The following is an 18,465-nucleotide window of genomic DNA, read 5'->3' on the forward strand; positions in this document are numbered from 1 at the left end:
CACAAGATTTGGATGCTTGATTGAGCCAATCACTCGGCCGGGAAAGCTAAGGTGACTAGTAGTTGCCATCTACTCCTTGCCTGCTTGCCCTGCTGCCCTTTTTGACGTGTTTTCTTCTCAATGGTAGGCATGCAACACATGAAAGATGGAGATCCTTTGTTTAAGAGTTCAATGATATCGAGGTTTTTTAATTTAGGAGTCGGGAACCACTTTAATTTGCAACATATCATGCTGATGTTCTGGTTTGTTCATCTCCAATATCACAAGGAATGCACGAATGTTATCAACCTGCACCTTTCAGGCATACATTTTTGCTATATATGCACCATGAGTGAAATGGTATTGTTTAACCACTCCATGTATGCAGTCAAGATGAGATGCGTTGATAATCTCGGTTTCTCTCACATCACGAGTCACAAGATTGGCCTTTCTCTCACCATCACAAGTCATTTGAAACAGCTGACCAGTTGTCATCTACTCCTTGGCTGCCTGCTGCATATTTGGCATGCTTTCTTCACATTGGTTGGCTTGCGGAACACTTTTTATTTTGAAAATAGAATTATCTCTAGCCTCAGCAACCACACACAGCTGAGTTGTTACAGCAAATTCAGGTTCAAAGGTGATCACCAAATTAGAAATAATAGTTCACCAATTTTAAGGAAAATCATAAGTAAAGTTTATTATTGCTTCTCCATCCATTCTTAGCGAAGATATCCAAAACGATGACTTCCACCGCTTTGCTTGCCGCTCGGACTGATTCCCTAGTATCTTTACACTGTAACAAGGACCAAAATCGCAGCCAATAAGCTCCCCTGAATACAACCTGTATAAAAGAGGTGAATTTTTTTTCTCAAAAATCATATCATTATGAGCACACCAAATCACCCACATAAGAGCAGGAACCCCACAGAGATCAAACTTCTTGTCTTATTCTCCATGCCCGTTAACCAATTCCGCATCATATGATTTATTGATTTAGGTGGGGTTAACCCAGTAGCTATATTAACAAGACTCCAAATTGCAGAACACACAGAAGATGGAGATTGTTTGTTCAAGATTTGAACGATAAAGGTCCTTTGAGGGTCAGGAATTTCTAGGTTAATTGATAGAAACATGGAACATGCATGAATTTGCTCTAATTTTTTTATAAGAACAAATTCTTTATTCGAAATCCATTGCAAACAACAGCTTTGGAGTACAACGCATTAATCTAAAGAATAGTAGAGATTTGGAAGCTCCTTCTATGGAGGGAAGTGAGTGGAGCTGGAGAAGGTTTCCATCTTGAATGGTACTTGCACATTTTCTGAACAGATTGGAGCCGTAGTTGTTAGACATATTTTTAGCACGCCGCGACATCATCGGCTACCCAAAAGCCAAAGAGAGAGAAAGATCTAGAGAGAGATGGTGAGCACAGTGGCACAGTGTCTTCAGTCTCTCTCGCTGCCAGCGAGCAGGAGTATACTGACGTGAAGCTTTTCTTGTCGCCATGGGTGAGTAGGCTCGTCGCCGTTGCTGCACCGTTGTCCTCTCTGCAGGAGTACTCTTTTGGTTGGGGTCTCCTTTTGCTCTGCGGCCTCCACGTTTGTACTGCTGTCTCGAGCCCTCGACGACGACGGCGGTCCAGAGGACTGCATGCCCGTTTGCTCAGTGACGGCCGGACGGGATCCTAGCGGGATGGGATTCGATGCGAAATCAAATCTGATAGTATCTTTTATTATATTATAACTAGTAAAATACCCGTACGTTGCTAATGACATTTTATACCAACACAAATACTGCCATATTCTTTTTTTTTTCCTTTCGGTTCCCATAACAACTATATCCAGCATTTAACATTTCCTAAGTTTAAGAAGGTTTTTAGTGGCTACTTGTTACCACGCATCAATTCTAACATTTAAGAGCGAAAACATATCACATTCATATTTAAGCAGTACTCCTGTCAGCCATATTGTTTGCTTGATATTTTCACCATTACCCAAAGAATGAGACACCCCAGCCATTTGATCGTGCAATTTAAGCAGAAATGCCACACCCGGCAAGAACTCATAAAGTCTAGCATTCTGTGCTTTTAAGGATCGCCTTTGGTTTCTAGGACTCATGGCTATTTTGGACTCCCTTTGGAGCCTCACTTCAAGGATTCTAGTCCTCTCAGCAGCAGCTGTTCTTTCTTTTTCAATTCTTGTTGGTGCCTCTCTTCAAGCATTCTTGTCCTCTCAGCAGCAGCTCTTTCATTTTCCAATTCTTGTTGGTGCCTCTCTTCAAACGTTCTTGTCCTCTCAAGGGCAGTTGCTCTTTCATTTTCCAATTGCCTATAGGTGTGATCAAGTAACAAGTATACATGATTACACATTGTTGTTCATAGGGCCAAAATTCTATTAAAGAAACTTTTGAGGAAGCTCACTCTATTACTTTGGAGTTCTTTCCCTTCAATTGGCTTATGTGAGCGTCATATCTCCCCATGATTCTTGTAGTACTCTAGAATACGTGTTAGAAAATTACAACCAATAATAGTCATTACCTTCAATCAAACTCATGGAAGAAATGTGTTTACCTCATTGAACAATGCGAGAATATCTCCACTCAGGTTATCATCATCTTGTACAATTATCCTAGCATGGAATGAGCTGCTTGCCATAACCGAGGTATTTGTCATTTGTACAGCTGGTGCTTGTCGCTGGTACTCAGTACCAGAGGTCGCTGGAGGCCCAAAAGTCTGTGAATCCTGCTTGGGGGCTAACTGATCATGGGCAAGGGCAACCATCTCCTCTGGGATAGGTGGTGGTTGCCACACAATCAAGGCTCCAGTCTCCGCAAAAAGATGGCATGCTGAGTAAAAGTCTCGACACCTGATTCATGACAAAGCATCTCTTCCAACAGGAGCAAGATTCTGAAAAAAGAATGCAATTTAAGGACTATAAAAACCAACCCAACCTATGAAAATTATGGAGAAAACGTAGAAAGTTACCAAGATAGAAGACTCATAAACTGATTCCTTAGCTACCGAAGCCTCATCAGCTTCATTGATCACCTCAACCTCTATCTTCTGTTGCAGTGGTGTAGTTCTTTCTCCTATAATGATATCCACCACTGAAGAAATGGTTGATTCAGTGGAAACCTTTTCCTTCCTCTTCTTGTTCTTGTAGCATGAAATATCACTGACCTGATGTGTTGCAAGCTATGATCAGGTCTATCAATTGCAACCCAAAGCTCACTGGACACAACAACCTCCCCCTAAGCTGATGGTAATATTGTTGAAAGCACATTCAAGCTCCAAAGTACCAACATCTAATGTAATTCATTGGAAGGAAGCAAAAAAAAATTGCAGAAGAGGTAGATAGAAATACCACCAGACAAATGATTCCACCAACAAGAAATATCTCAAGGTGTTGGGAGCTGCTTCTGTGGCTTGAAGCTCGCCACAGCTGGAGCGGTGGTGGCGGGTAGAGGCGCACCGTCAGGAGGGTTGATGGCGGCGCGATTTCATTGCCCCATGAGTCGCCCCTGAACGGCTACGGCTATCGCCTCGTCAAAATTGCTACTCCCTCCATTCTCTTTTGATAGACATATTTACAAATTTAGATTTTTCACAAATGATAGTCCTATATTTACTAATAATGTGGACCGCGGCAATACAGTGCATCAACAACGTGGAGACATAGCATCAACAATTGGAGGACTAATGAAAAAAAAACTTGTTTGCATTGATTAGATGATAAGCAATGTTATTTTTATTAGTTATTGAACTAATGCAACTTGGGGAGAGAGAAAAACACCGCTCGTACCCCTCCGCGTTGCCTCGCAGGGCGACGGGATGGGCGACCGCCGCCACCAGCCCAAAGGCCCCGCGCGAAGCTCATCCCTGGCCGTCGCCGCCGTGGACGGCAAGCGGCCTGCGGCTCGCTGGCACCCACGCTCCTCCTCATTTTGCCTCCTCCCTCTCCCAATCTCTTGTCAGTTTACAAGATGCAAATCAGCCAGGCAACGTCCAAGCACTCTCCGTGCGGTCCTCCATGGCTAGATCCGACCTCATGGCCCCCGGATCTGGCTGTCAACAGTGCAGCTGGGGCTGTTGTGTCTTCATCTCAGCAGGTGCGTGTTGCGGCGGCTGCGCTGGCAGCTTCTCCACGGCCGGATCTGGTGGTTCCCCGGTGGGGGCTGCTAGCTCGAAGGGGTGGCCGCGTTTTCATCTCGGCAACTGCGTCTTGCAGAGGTGGTGTTTGCAGCTTTGGTAGGATAGCTCAAAGCGAAAGCAATGCGCGACTTCTTGTTGGTGCGGATGACGATGACGTCCTCGACGCCTCTTGGAGGTGTCGTCGTGCTCCTATTGCAACTATGAGAGGGCTTTGGTTGAAAATCATGCTCCGGTTCCACCGGATATGCAACGATGGCGTCTTTGACGTCATGTTCTACATGTAGGCGTCATCTTTTGAGGTCTCAAAGGTAATTGCAGCTACCAAGCTCAGGGTGAGGCCATGGCGATGCTTGAAGTTGAGTTATGATTGGTTGTTATATGTGGTTTAGCCACGTTTCGTGCCCTTGTGCTAGGGCGGGTGTTATTATTAGTGGTTATGCCACAATTCCATCCTTTGTGCTAGGATGAGGTGTTGTTATCTGTGGTAATGATACAAAGTCCGTCCTTGTGCTTGGACGTAGTGTTTAAAGCCTAGTTTAGCTAGGTAGCCCGGTTTCCCCAAATTAACCGAGCAATGTTTGGTTTTTGCCTCGTTTTTTTTAAAATGAAGTTGTTGATCTGTAACTAGCCACATCGTTCAATACAATTTAGGTGGGGATGCTCTCCCTTCCGGTGACCATTCGAAAAAAATATTAGTTATTGTGTTAAAGTGAAATATGCCTATCAAAAGAGAATGGAAGGAGTAGTATTTTATAACATCATTACTAGGTGAGTGTCCGTGCGTTGCAACGGGGCAACAAACTATATATACAGTAGTAATATTTTCCAGTGATGCTACCAAAGGCAACAAACCATATATACAGTAGTAATATTTTCCAGTGATGCTACCAAAGAATAAGCTCATCAACCACTAATGACATCATCATTTATATATGCAATGTGTGTATTCATTTAAATAAAGTATGTACTTGTCACACCCACAACAAAAATCTCGATCGTTTTTAGACCTGGGACTAAAGAGGTTTTTGTCTCGGATCTAGATTTCGTAACCCGTGAGTGACACTTTAATCCTGGTTGGTGTTACAAATCCGAACTAAAGCCCATTAGGACTTTAGTCTCGATTGGGTCCCCCATGGGTGAATACAAAATGATAGCATCCCCTGTTTAGTCAGATATGCTGTGCATGTGAGATGGTAAGGAAACTATGCACGAGGCAAGAGGTTGCGGGTTCGCATATTATGCGTGAAAAATCACGTGACTTGTTACTTTGGATTTCTTCTTTTGTGATGTGTAATAGCAGTAAAACTCAGTGGATTGGTTTCAAGTGAAAAAGAAAGTAAAAGCTCGAATTGGATCATGCAATGCCACAATCCCACAACTACTGCTACCTACTTGTTCCGTTATTCATCCACGGGGACGAGCGACGCTATCATTTCTCATCCAAATGTTAAAGAGAAGGTTAAAAAATTGTCAAAATTTTCAGGCAAATAAAGCAGCTAGCACAGCCTCCAATGGGAGAATTGGGTAACGATATAGGCGTTTTCAGTTCAATATAACCAGTACTCGCCATCAATCTTAAATATAACCGCTCGTCACGAAACAACAGTTCAAAATGTTGTTCTTTCAATATTCTGGCAGCACATACAAATGTGAACCCATGTTAACTACATACCGAAGCTAGAAAAGATCGATTTGATTCATCTCCGATTGATAGAAGTGAAATAATGACACATCGTGAAATAATTTCTGCTTCTCTCTTCTGCTGCCTTCTTCTTAAGCATCCAAAAATGGATACTACAATGGAACACTCTGCATCTGTAGTATCTTCAGCAACTCTTCCAGTGCCATTTCCTGCTATTGAGAATATTTCATGCTACCATTCCCTAGCTAGCTGCGGCCCGATGGCTTCTGAAGTTGTCATCTACCTTCTGAACAACGGATTCAAAGTTTGCGTACCTTCTGAACTCGTCTCATGCAAGGAAAAAGGAAGAAGATGGGAGTTCTTGTCAATTTGGGATCCGGTCGCACGACGGAACAACCGTATAGTACGCAGCAGGTTCCACCCCCCTCGGAAGCGAATCTTCGATCATGAGCCACGCCGACGCCGGCGGCTGCCCCGAAGGCGGGGCAGTAGACCACATCAGCGGTCTGCCAGACCACCTCCTCCACGACGTCCTTAGCCGCCTCCCGGGCACCGCCGCCGCCGCCGCGCGCACCAGCATCCTCTCCCGCCGCTGGCGCCGCGTCTGGACCCACCTCCCCGCGCTCTCCCTCTGCGAAAGGGCTACGTCCACGAGCTTCGACCTGAAGATGCGCGTCCTGCGGTTCCCAGTGCTGCCCCAGCACGCCGCCGGCGTGTTCAAGGCGCTGGCCACTCTCAAGATATGCCTCGCCCGCAGGGACGCCCCCACCTTCCTTGCGTCGCCTCCTCCTACCAGGCCGGCCCACTCACCCAAAAGGCCCATCAGGCACCAGCTGCCTGCCTCTCCCCCAATCGGCCGCTCGCTCCCCCAATCGGCGGAAACGAAATCGAATCGAAATCCCCAACCCTAGCAGGCGAGCGGCGAGCCGGCGGCCGTCCGAGGGCCGAGGCCGACGGGAGGCGGCCGCGGGAGGGGTGAGGGGGCTGCCGTGGCCCGTGGCCCGTGGCCGCGGCCGGCGGCGGCACCGCGGCAGGCCGCAGGCCAGCAGCCACCCGCTGAGCCGCCGGCGGCCGGGCGGCCGGCGACATCCCGTTCCTGCATCTGTGCATCACGGCGGTCGGCGGCGGGCAGCATTCGGCATTGGCATCGGCAAAAGGACTACTGAACAGGGTGAGGTGAGGACTCTGCTCTCTGCACTAGTCTCTGTTGGGTAGATTGGTAGAAAATTGAATTGATGTTCTTCATAATCATAGAATCATAGTAAGCATACCACAGGCTCATTCATCGAAAATCATAGAGATTGTTAAATAAAGTGTGACAGTATGGCTGCATTTAGTCCTATAGATAACTTCACTAGTGGGACAAAGACAAGTTGATTAAGCTTGCGCAGTTGATTATCCTAATGATTTCTCAAGCTCAGAGATAAACCATTTTCCACCAGCACTTAAACTCTTCCTCACTGAGATGCGTAGAGATGAAAGGTTCAGAAAAGAGAAAAGTGAAAAGTCTTGCTGAGCTTTCCATTATGCTTGTTAAAACAAAGTTGCATAATAGACATGATGTTGTTTACAAGCTTCTCAAATTGGTGCTAGTACTTCCAGTAGCAACAGCTAGTGTTGAAAGAATCTTTTCCGCTATGAACTATGTGAAGAATAAATTGAGAAACAAGATGGGGGATCAATACTTGAATGATTGCTTGGTCAAATTTATTGAGTGTGAGTTCTTTTTGAAAGTCAAGGATGGTGATATTATAAACCACTTTCAAGTCATGAAGGAACGCAAAGTTAAAGCTACTCTTCCAAGTCATGAAGGAATCAAAATAAAAAGTTAGAGCTACTATGTAATTTCTTTTATGTATTTTATAACTTTGCTTAGTTTCTTCTATGTTATCTTAGACTTGAACAATTTGTACCTTTATTTCTTTGATTATCGGATGTCGGTATTGACACACTGTGAACTATGGATTTTTTTACTGTGAACTTTTTTTTGTTAGATGGGAATACCCAACTTTCAAATCCTGGCTTCACCACTATCGACGGCGTCCTCCGACGACACTACCACCACCAATGTCTCTGACGAACACTTGAGTCCCCCGTCGTCGCCTTCCATATCCTTCGACTCTGTTTCCGAATCCGATGCCTCCACCTCCTCCTCAGTGGCCTCGGATGGCTCCTCCGGGTCCGAACCCGTCGTTTCCAAGAAACCCCGCCTCCCCGTGCGCTCGTGGCTAGCCTCCGACGAGATCGCGCTTCTCGAGGCCGTCTCGGAGCACCGCCAGAAGCACGGCCGACTGCCGTCGCCCAACCACCTCGCCGCGGCGCTCCGCAGCCGCCTTCGCGCGAAGGACCGCCTGAGCGCCGATGAGATCTCCAGGAGGCTGCGCGCACTCCGCTCCCGGTACGATAATGCTGTGCTCCGCATGTCCCGCGGCACCATCCCAGTGAAGGACGACGATGTCACGATCTACAAGCTCTCCAAGCTCATCTGGGAGGGCACGCGCAAGGGAAAGAGGGAAAAGAAGACCCGTGCGGCCGACATGCGCAAGGACCCAAGGGAGTTCGGCGAGTTGACAGGGCTGTACCCTTGCCTCTCAGCGGAGGTTGAGGCGATTGACACAGGGAGCGGCGCTGCAGCCGCCGGGTTGCTGAAGAGGGCGTTTGAGCGCATCGGCGATGACACGGCGGCACGGCTGGAGGCGAAGGTGAAGATGCAGCGGGTGGCAGAGGCCAGGGCGAGCGCAAAGCTTGACCAGCTGAGGACGAATGTCGCCAAGGTGCTTCTCCAGTTGATCGAATGAATGGTGATTTCTCAATCTTCTTTCTGTTGGTTGGTACATGAATTGCTGTAGGAAGACTTAAGCTTGGCTCATTGGCAACATTATCAGATTCCTTCTTGCAAAGTTTGAGGGCAATATAAAATACAAAATTCAGAAATGTCATGTAGCGAATTGAGACCCAAATCTTGAAATTTCTCATTTTGTACCCTACCATTGTCTGAGCTGAGAATCAGTTGCCTGCAGGAAAAAATAATTTTCCCAAAGCATCAGAATTTGAAGTATGAAACTAACATTTCAAGATCTATCCTTTCATTCTCACTCTGCATCAATTGTCACTTATTCTGCAAACTGTTCACCATCTTATGGATTGGTGGTTTCAAGCTGCCAACACGCATGACACCTTCTTATAATAGTTAATTGTATGCATGACACACAACTTGTGGCCAAAACATTCACAAAGCCTATATATTGCAAATGCAAAGTGTACTGATATTTCAGGCATGCTGCATTTTGCATCAATCAATTTTGATTATCATTTAGCATTAGGGCAGTGTTTGGGAGGGCTTCTGCTCCCAGATTACCATCTAGAGCAGCTGGAGTTCATCCAACTACCCACAGCTCTGAAGAAACGGTATGAAAGAAGAATGGTCCAGAGACACAAGTTAACTAGAGAAGTGGAGCAGGGTTGGGCAGCTGCACAAGCCTGCATAAGGAGTTATCCAAAATGATCTGCTTTGATCCCTTTTTTATGTTGCCTCACATCCTGGGAGGCTGCGCCCGCCTGTATTGCCCATGTTTTGGATGCCTCCGTTGAAGATGCTGCTATACCCTATTCCTTTCCACCATCTCGTCAAGGTGATGCCCCATATCATATGGCAGTGTAGGTCCTGGTTACTATGTGGTAATATGTGGTTCGGTTTGATCCATGGCAAATTGAATCATGAACTTAAATGGATGCCAGTATTTGTGATTAATGTAATGTACTTGACTGCTTTTGCACTAGTACACCCGTCAGGCCGCCACACATATTTGAGATTGGAGACTGGAGTGAATGACTCAGTGAAAATCAATACATGAACATGAAGTGTCAAATGTATAGGAATTAGAAAGGAGATTTTGCATTGCATGGATGTGTTAAAATTTGGAAAGCCAAACATCTCATTCAGTTGATGTTGCAACAGAAGATTTGGCATTTTTGGTGTTGATGTGGTGTCAAAGATACCTGCAGATTAGGCATAGTCGCAGGTTTTTTCGGACATGGATATTCCTCATGTGGCTGTGGCCACATGAGTTATCTGGTCCATCGGTACATTTCCTTGCTTCGAGATTCGTGAAAGCCAGGGATTCTGGGAATGAATTCGCGTTGTTGCTCCTTCCCTTGTTCTCCCTGCCGCAGAAAGTGGACTGGTTGTCCTTCCCTTCTTCTCCCTTGGCGGCAACGGAGGCGACTGCGGAGACACCTCCTCCAAGCTGCAGTGTGCTGACAGCTTGGCGACCTCGAGTGACAGCTGTCCGACCTAGGCAGGCGGCAGTTGTGTTCCAAGCGCCTCCGATGCTGGTCATTGTGCTGGGGATTCAGATCCCGTGCACCTGGAACCAAGGAGTTGGGGCTTACGGCGTGGGATTGAAGCTCCGCGAACCGGCGTGGTGCCTTCCTTGCTGTGATGATTTAATCATGGGTTGGAGCAGGGGATTAAGGTACATTGCTAATTCGCAGCAGCACGGTGTTCCGCTGAATCAAGGAAATCTTCAACGGGCTCATTCTTAGATGTTCATGATGTGTCTCTTGCGTAAACACTCCACAACTACCAAGGTAATAATCAACAACTGTGTTTTTCTTTAAGATCCTGTACTACTGTCTAGTAAGTGAAGTTTCATGCTTAGATGTTCTCTTGAAGAGCCAATATTATTTTGTCTTCCCAGCTGCAAACATTGGTATGGAGCACTGGCAATTTTGGCTTTTATTTCAGATCTCTACGAAGTTATTGTTAAGCAAGTGAGAACAATGCTACATCTTGCCTCGTTATTGATGCTTACAGGGGCAGTAAACTAGGAATGATGATTACAGGGCCAAGAAAATAGGCATAGTAAATTAATTGACTAGTATGTACAATTTCTGGATGCAGCTTGAATTATTAACAATGTATAATTGCTGTTTGTCTTAACCCTTTCAAGGAAGCATAGTGAGAATCACCAAGTAGCACTTTGTTTAACTTTACTTCATTTGATAAATCACCAAGTAACATATCAGTGTTTAGTCCATAAATGAATTGTGAAGTTCATGTCATTGGTTAATAGGCCAACTAAACTAAGTAATCCTAGACTTGCCCTTTACATGACAGCTCTACTATGCTGCTGATTGTTGTTTTCCTAATTGAGATTACAATATGATGTCATTGTAATTCAGTAAATTTTCTGATGTTATCTCCAGTGTTGTATGGTCTCACGGTGATGAACTACATGCTGATGTTTGGTTTTCCAACTGTTCAGGTATAGGTTGTTCTTACCAACAACTGTTGTATGGTGTGGCGCATGGAAATGTGCCATTTAGTATTCCAGAAGAGCAAAATCCAGTGACAAATACTAATGGTGGAGATGCAATTGGACCAGATTCAGACAATGCAAGTCCGTCTATTGACACTGCTAGTAACGAAACCGATGAACGGCACATGGACATTGGCTACCTGGAAAGTGAAGAATGCATGTCAGATACTGATGGAGAATCTTACTGGGATTGAAACAGATGACTGGGATGTATTCTATTCCACTAGTGAACTAGTGAAAGTTGGAGAAAATAAAGGACCTGGACAAGTGAATCATGCGTGTAGTAATGATTCAGGTGTTGGCAATGCTGTGGAAAATAGTACCATCATTCCAAGGGGCGAAGAAAGTAACACGGGAGGATGGAAAAAAAGGTCAGTACTTATTCCAAGGGGCAAAGAAAGGAAGTTGGGTCCTCAACAACGAGGGCTATCAAACAATGAGAGAAGTTGTTTGCCAGAGACAGGTACTGGGTATGGTTAGGAATGTACTGGTAACATTTATTTGACCAGTTCAATAAATTTAGATCAGAATCCTTTTTAACCTGCTACTGGCCTTGTGCAGGGCTTCGACAAAAGGACCAAGAGCAAGACAAAAGGCTGTCACTGCAAGGCGATGATTAGGCTGCACCGTACAGAAGATGATGGTTGGTTCATTTCAACATATGTGAAGGAGCACAACCATGAGTTTTCAGAAACAGATGGCAGAGAAACGGGAATGGAATTCACATAAGAAGATAGAGCAAACAACAAGGGACATGGTCAAATATTTACAGAGTGCTATGTTTGGATTGGGCCAGCTATTCAATTTGCTTCCATGAATTTATTTATGTATCTACTTTTAAGCTTTTGCTCGAATTTTTGAGCGTGCAAGGACTGGCCAGCACTTGCTTTGGGTCTTTGCGCAAGCAACTGCGTGGCAAGGAATGGCTAGCGACGTGGCTTGAGCAGAAGCGGCGGAGCGCGATGCAGGCACGCAGCTGCGTGGGGGCGGCGAGCAGGCACGCAGAGGAGCTGCAGAGATTCAAAAAAACAAATGCTTTCAAACCGTCACCATGTTTGATGAATTGTTTACCCAATTCAAACATGAAGTCGTGGAAAAGTGTTACTTGAAAAGCTGAAAGAATTGAAAATTAGAAAGATCTGAACTTCGACCAAAACTCTCGAGCTTCAGATCTGCTGCGCGCGCGTTCGCGTCCGGGGGTCATTGGGCTGGACCGGTTGGGCGCACCCAAGTTTGTTCTTGTGCGCTGGAGCATCGCCCATCGGGTTTTCGTTGGGCCGGCAGGCAAGATGCCCGGAGTCCAGAGAAATCTGCCCGCCATTCCCCGGTTCCTCTATCTGCTGCGCCCGACCACGCATGGACCATTTCTGATGCCCTTAGCTGTTTATGCACCTGGCTGGCAAGCTTTGCACGAACTCAACGGACAAATCTGAAGAACAAACACGTTCTCTGATAATCTGATTTGGTTGCGCAAACAGTGATATGATTACCATGTATACATCCTGGAGTTGGACGTCAGAAGGCAACCAGAGCAAATGTAGGGGGAATTAACTGTTACATACTGCAGTGTACAACTTGGTTCAAATCGTCCGGCAGTTTTACATGCACTTGCTGCGAAGAAAACCTCTAATACGATTCATGAATCAACATCACAGAAAAGCTACATTACAAAGCTTAATGAAAAAAAGAGGAAAAGTTCAAGTTGGATCGTACAGTAGCAACACCAGCCCTATCGTCGTTTCTGCTCCAGCAATGCCCCACCCAGACCAGAGTCAGGAGCCCCTAGGCCAGAGTCAAGAGCATGAGCAGCAGCAGCATGACGGTTGGGGCGAGTCAGTTTCCTTGCGGAACAGCTGCGTGGGACAGCTGCACGGGCACACGCGCCGCATCTACTTCAAGCATCAGATACAACAGCCACAGGAACGCACGCATGATTCTACATGAGCAGCTAGGAGGAGTTTTGGTCATTGGCAGTCTCTTTCTCTTTCTCTTCGGATTTATCGCCAGGGGTCGTTCCCTCTAGGAAGCGGACAATGACAACTGTGATGTTATCGGAGCTTCCCCTTTTGGAAGCTTCCTGGAGAAGCTTGTCTGCTGCTTCCTGGGGGTCCTGAATGGGCTTGACCATGGCAACAGCTTCCTGGGAAATAGAAATTACATCAGATAGGCAGGCCTAGTGCAGAATATCATAAGTCTAAACGAAAATATTTCAGTAATATTTTTTGGTACCTCATTAGTGACAACATCCCAGAGTCCATCACTAGCAAGGATGAGGAATTCAAGGGAGCTGTCGACCACCTCCTCCTGGTAGTAACACAAAAAATCGTTTTCAGATGGCTATGACAATTGCTGATGGGATACAACCTACATTTCTAGGCACTTACAAACTCATAATACTTCCTCAACCCATGATATGACTGGAAAATCATCCATAAAATCCATAGAAAACAAATCTAAGGAGACAAACCTTGATTTCCGGGTCAGCAACAACATACTGCTTCAAGAGCTTATCACCAAATGCTCGAGAGACGGCAAGAACGCCACCCACACGCCATGTCCCTACAAAATTCCAATAATTAAACAGTACAAATAACAATAACTGGTGTGTAATAAGGTAGATTCAGAGGAAGCATTACCAGCCCACATAACAAAGCCCCCAGCATCCTCAATTCTTTGTCTCTCATCTGACTGATCAGGTTTGTGATCCCTTGAAACAGCAATCGCTGCAGGTCAAAATGAGAAAAGCATCAGTAAACTGTTGACTATCAAGTGCAATGCGAGTAACTTTGAATCCTGCTATTCAGTTTATCTATGCATCATGGGGAAATACTTGACCAGGAAAAGATATAGCACATAATAATTTGAAAGCTTCTGATGGAAGTGGAAGCATAGGAACACAAGACACTGAGATATAGTGCAATGCGAGTAACTTTGAATCCTGCTATTCAGTTTATCTATGCATCATGGGGAAATACTTGACCAGGAAAAGATATAGCACATAATAATTTGAAAGCTTCTGATGGAAGTGGAAGCATAGGAACACAAGACACTGAGATATGTTATGTTACAGACAATAACTTACCCTGTCCTCCTTTACAAATAACAGCTCTAGAATCTCCAACATTTGCAACAAGCAAACGATCACCTACTATAATAGCTGTCGAGGCAGTTGAGCCAGCATCTCGAGTCTGACTACTATCAGCTTTCAAAAATTCTGAATCTGTGTGATTGTAAGTTTCGGCTGCAGAAAATAACAGAAGGAAATCAAGGTCAACCTATCTCTGTGTATAAGTACAAAGTCCACAATAGTTGATGTGTGCGTACCAATAGCAGCCTTGGTATCAGTGATGAACTTTGGGTGTTTAATTAAATTGCTGAAAAGATGCTGCTTGACATATTCAGCTGCTCTCACTCCACCATGACCTACAGAAACAGAAAACTAGGCTCACTTTACAACTCAAAAAAAAAAATCAGCTTCATCAAGGACTAGGAGTGCTGACACCATGAAAAACAAAGGAATTGGTACTACTTTCAATATCACTAGGCAATACATACCATCATATACGCCGAACATTCCAACTTTTTCTCCGTCAACGTCATCTATCCTTGCCTCAGAAAAGTCCTCCATCGATGCTCTTTTCCCAGGAGAACTTGCAACTCCATAAGTGAAGCGGCCATTTGCACTATTACTGCGAAGGGAAATGTTCTGTCAACCAACTGTGAATTCAAACTTAGGCGATATTGCACACTATCATATAAAAACGATATTGCACTATTACTGCAAAGGGAAATTGTGGTGTAAAAACATTGAACATTCTGCCAGGCCGGTCAAGGACACAGGGCTGATCAATGAAATCAGGTGGGGGATCCTCTCCCCTCCCGTCAACCTTAAAAAAAAGGCTTATAATACCATTTAACACATTAATTCAACTAGTTATCTTCTAGTAGAAAAACAAGCATAAGCACTAACGCTTATATTTAACACATAATTATCTGATGAATCTCAGGACATAGTAATCAGTTCAGCACTTCCTTTTTGTACTCAAAGAGCACTGATGCCAGGAATGTTTAATTTGCGAAGGGTGCATTCTCTGATCCAAGACATCCTTAAGGTTCAGTAACAAATATATAGGAATCAATACCGGGAAATCCACAATAAAACATGCATGAATTTTAGTAAGTGGGGATTAGTAACAGCCACGGGCAAGGAGGTTAATTGGCTAGGGCGCTCGGCAAACCAAATGGATGACCAAAATCTTAGACAGATCCTGACGCTTTGGCATCAAAACAGCAAGCTATGCATCTTTGATTTGGCCTGGTACTACACGTCCTTTGGAGGCAGGGGGATCGGCGACAAGCAGTAACCATCAATAAAACGGTAAGTCCTCGCTCCTCATCAATGATTGAAAGAGAGGAAATCGATGCAGGCAGAAGAAAACTCCTTAATAATGGTCCTAAAACAATAGTCCGTCATCTTTCCATCTTCGTCGACATCCAGTTACCAGGAACCGACACTACGAATCGGACAGATCCAATTGAAAGGACGGCGGTTCAGCAGCTGAAGCAGTGAAGCCTGCTCTCTAATTCGCCTGGAACCCATAACCACACCGCCCCCAAACAGCCAGAGATCACAGGCAGCACAACTGATCCCTACGGCCATGGATCTCCGCTCCAAGGCACCAGAGCCTCCTAAAAAGCTAAAAGTCAACCAGAGGAGGCGGCCAAAAACAGAGACCGCGCGGCAACGAGATCGCGGCACGGAGCAGCGATCGGATTTTCAGAACAGGGTGGACCACCCGGGCTCACCTGATGTGGCCGCCGGCGGCGGCGTCCGGCGGCCCGTCCCCGTCGAGCCCCATGCGTGGTGCCGCCACCTCCTCCGCGCGTTCCCCCCGGCAGCAGCAGGAACAGGAGGCCGGCCGCCCCGCGAGCAGGAGGAGGAGGAGGAGGAGCAGCAGCAGCAGCGAGAGGCGCGCGGAAGGTGGTGGTCCCCACGGCCCCTTGCGCATGAAAAGGGCGGGCAGGAGGGAGGGGGTGGAAGAAGGGGTGGGGAGTGGGGAGGAAACGGATGGACGAGGAGAGAGAAGGGGGTAGTGGGGAAAGCGAGGGGGGGAGACGGGGAGGAGGAAGGAAGGAGAGTGGATGAGAATGATCGGCGGGTGTCCTCGAGATGCGAGGGACACGTGGGGAGCGCGGCGCGGCAGACGAGGTGGGCAAGCGCGTCAAGCAGCTGACCTGCTTGCTACAGGAGTTGAGTTGGGGGTGGAAAAGGCTAGGAAATGCCATTTCTCGGACTAATTTAAGTTCGGTTCATGGGATACGAACTAATTATAAAATTAATTGCATAAATTATGGCTAATTCTCAAGATAAATTATTGAACCTAATTAATTCATGATTAGCACATATTTACCGTAGCATCACATGGTCAAATCATGAACTAATTAGGCTTAATAGATTCATCTCGCCGAATTAGTCTTCATTTATGTAATTGATTTTATAATTAATATATATTTAATATTTTTAATTAGTAGCTACACATCCGATATGACATGAATTAAACTTTAATCCTTATCTCCAAACAGGACCTCATTTCAACACTTTCGAAATGGGAACGCTCTTCTCCATCAACCTCACACGTATAGCGTCTGTAGGTGTTTCAATCCGGTAAACTACAGTGAAAAATTCGTGGAAAAATTGGCTCGTGGATTTAATTAGACGGGCTTGAGATGGAAGGACAAGGTCCGTATCCTCCAGCTGCTACTGCTATATTTCTCCAGGACCATCCATCGATCGATCGATTTATCCACGAGCTGTTGCGCTCTGTACGACTGTACAGCACCTCCCGTTCCGAGTTCGCTGGAAGCACTGGTGCTGAGCTGGCACCAAACACGAACCATGATGATGCCAGATGGCTAGTTTCATCAAGAAAAAAAAAGTAGGAGGGGAAAGCAGAAAAACAGGGGACCTTAAATTTGGGGGTGTTTCAATGGGGGCTCGAAAGGGGCCCAGCCCAAGCTGAAATCGATCTCCTCGCAAAGAAAGAAGAAGGCATCAGGCCCACGTATGCATTAATTAATATCTCATTCCGCGGTGGGTTCTTTAATTACAGACATACCGGGCCCAAGATATTTGACCGCACTTGTAATAGGGGATCTGCGCGCCCACGAAATATGCTCCACCCAGGAAGTGTCAACATGTTGGGCCCCACCAGCAGGCCACTGCGGCCAGTGGGCCCGTACAGGCCCGCTGGCGCAACAAAACCAACGGCCCACGTCTGCTCGCGGTTTCAGCGCTCGTCGTCTTATCCTTCTCATTGCTTAACTAATTTGTATACTCAAATATACCAGCAAACTCACCCCAAAATCCAAATCTCTTGTTTTCCTGTGAATTTGTTTGGATAAATCTGAAGCGAAGCCACTGTCGATTTGTAATTTATGTTCTTCAAAGTTCTTTGTGTTGAGGGTGCATGCGAGTTTTTTCTTTTGGGGGGAAAGGAGGGTGCATGCGAGTTTTCGAGAGCTCAAACCGAGAATCTCTCAACAACCAGGCTGCGACAGACGACGGTGATGGCCTACGAGATCGAGAAGGCCCTCCTCTTCCCTCTTCCCTCTTCCTCCTGCCGCTGCGCTAGCCTCTCAATCAAGCCCGTTGCGTTTTGTCACCTTGTCCCAGCTCTGCAACAGCAGCAGCAGCAGCGTGCACGTGCGTGGCCCACCGCCGCACGTCGGATCTCGTATTATTCCGCGCTCCATGGGGCAATTACACGATCGTCTTTTTCTACGTTCAACCCGACAATGATTCAGGCGAAGATTAACGGATCGAGCCCAGCTTTCAGGCATTGTTCATAAACAATGGCATGCACTACATCGTAGCATAGCTTCAAAGATTCCTGTAGCAATCGGATGAAGAAGCAATAAAGCCCCCATCTTATTAAGTACTGAGGGGGTGTTTGGGAGGAGGGGCTAAACTTTAGCCCTGTCACATCGGATGTTCGGATACTAATTAGGAGGACTAAACATAAGCTAATTACAAAACTAATTGCAGAACCCCTAGTATAAATCGCGAGACGAATCTATTAAGCCTAATTAATCCATTATTAGTGAATGGTTACTGTAGCACCACATTGTCAAATCATGAACTAATTAGGCTTAATAGATTTGTCTCGCGATTTAGCCTAGGGATTGTGTAATTAGTTTTGTAATTAGTCTAAATTTAATACTCCTAATTAGTGTCCAAACATTTGATGTGACGGGGCTAAAATTTAACCCCCTCCTCCCAAACACCCCCTAACCAAGCGAGAAAATAACTATTTTTTACTTTTATTTTTTTTCGAGGAAGCATGGAGCTTATTCGATGAATGCCATTTTAG

General features: G+C 45.8%; 2 protein-coding genes and 1 pseudogene across 7 annotated transcripts; 1 reads left to right on the top strand and 2 right to left on the bottom strand.

Annotated features, from left to right (window-relative positions):
- Positions 1-2,125: 2,125 nt before the first annotated feature.
- Positions 2,126-6,863, bottom strand: LOC111257829 (annotated as a pseudogene).
- Positions 5,709-11,990, top strand: LOC101773956 (probable transcription factor At1g11510). 6 transcript variants are annotated; one of them, XR_002676170.1, is made up of 6 exons: positions 5,716-6,950; positions 7,769-8,575; positions 9,948-10,364; positions 10,475-10,547; positions 11,042-11,558; positions 11,657-11,990. XR_002676170.1 is itself a non-coding variant. In XM_004951834.3 (2 exons), the coding sequence occupies exon 2, from the start codon at positions 7,769-7,771 to the stop codon at positions 8,570-8,572; it is 804 nt and encodes a 267-aa protein (XP_004951891.1). In that variant the 5' UTR covers positions 5,717-6,950; the 3' UTR covers positions 8,573-8,863. The 6 variants fall into 6 exon arrangements, 1 of the variants encoding a protein (XP_004951891.1); XR_002676173.1 differs by lacking the exon at positions 10,475-10,547 and having other exon boundaries at positions 5,709-6,945; XR_002676172.1 differs by lacking the exon at positions 10,475-10,547 and having other exon boundaries at positions 11,042-11,565.
- A 620-nt stretch (positions 11,991-12,610) lies between these two features.
- On the bottom strand, positions 12,611-16,170 carry LOC101774627 (probable protein phosphatase 2C 45). Its single transcript, XM_004951836.3, has 8 exons — positions 15,902-16,170; positions 14,651-14,784; positions 14,420-14,518; positions 14,178-14,336; positions 13,732-13,818; positions 13,563-13,654; positions 13,325-13,399; positions 12,611-13,235 (listed from the first exon to the last, which is right to left on the bottom strand). Exons 1-8 carry the CDS (start codon positions 16,102-16,104, stop codon positions 13,044-13,046), a joined length of 1,041 nt encoding a protein of 346 aa, XP_004951893.1. The 5' UTR covers positions 16,105-16,170; the 3' UTR covers positions 12,611-13,043.
- Between the last annotated feature and the right edge of the window lie 2,295 nt (positions 16,171-18,465).

Source organism: Setaria italica, chromosome I (assembly GCF_000263155.2).
Source record: "Setaria italica strain Yugu1 chromosome I, Setaria_italica_v2.0, whole genome shotgun sequence".
Classification (NCBI taxonomy): Eukaryota; Viridiplantae; Streptophyta; class Magnoliopsida; order Poales; family Poaceae; genus Setaria; species Setaria italica.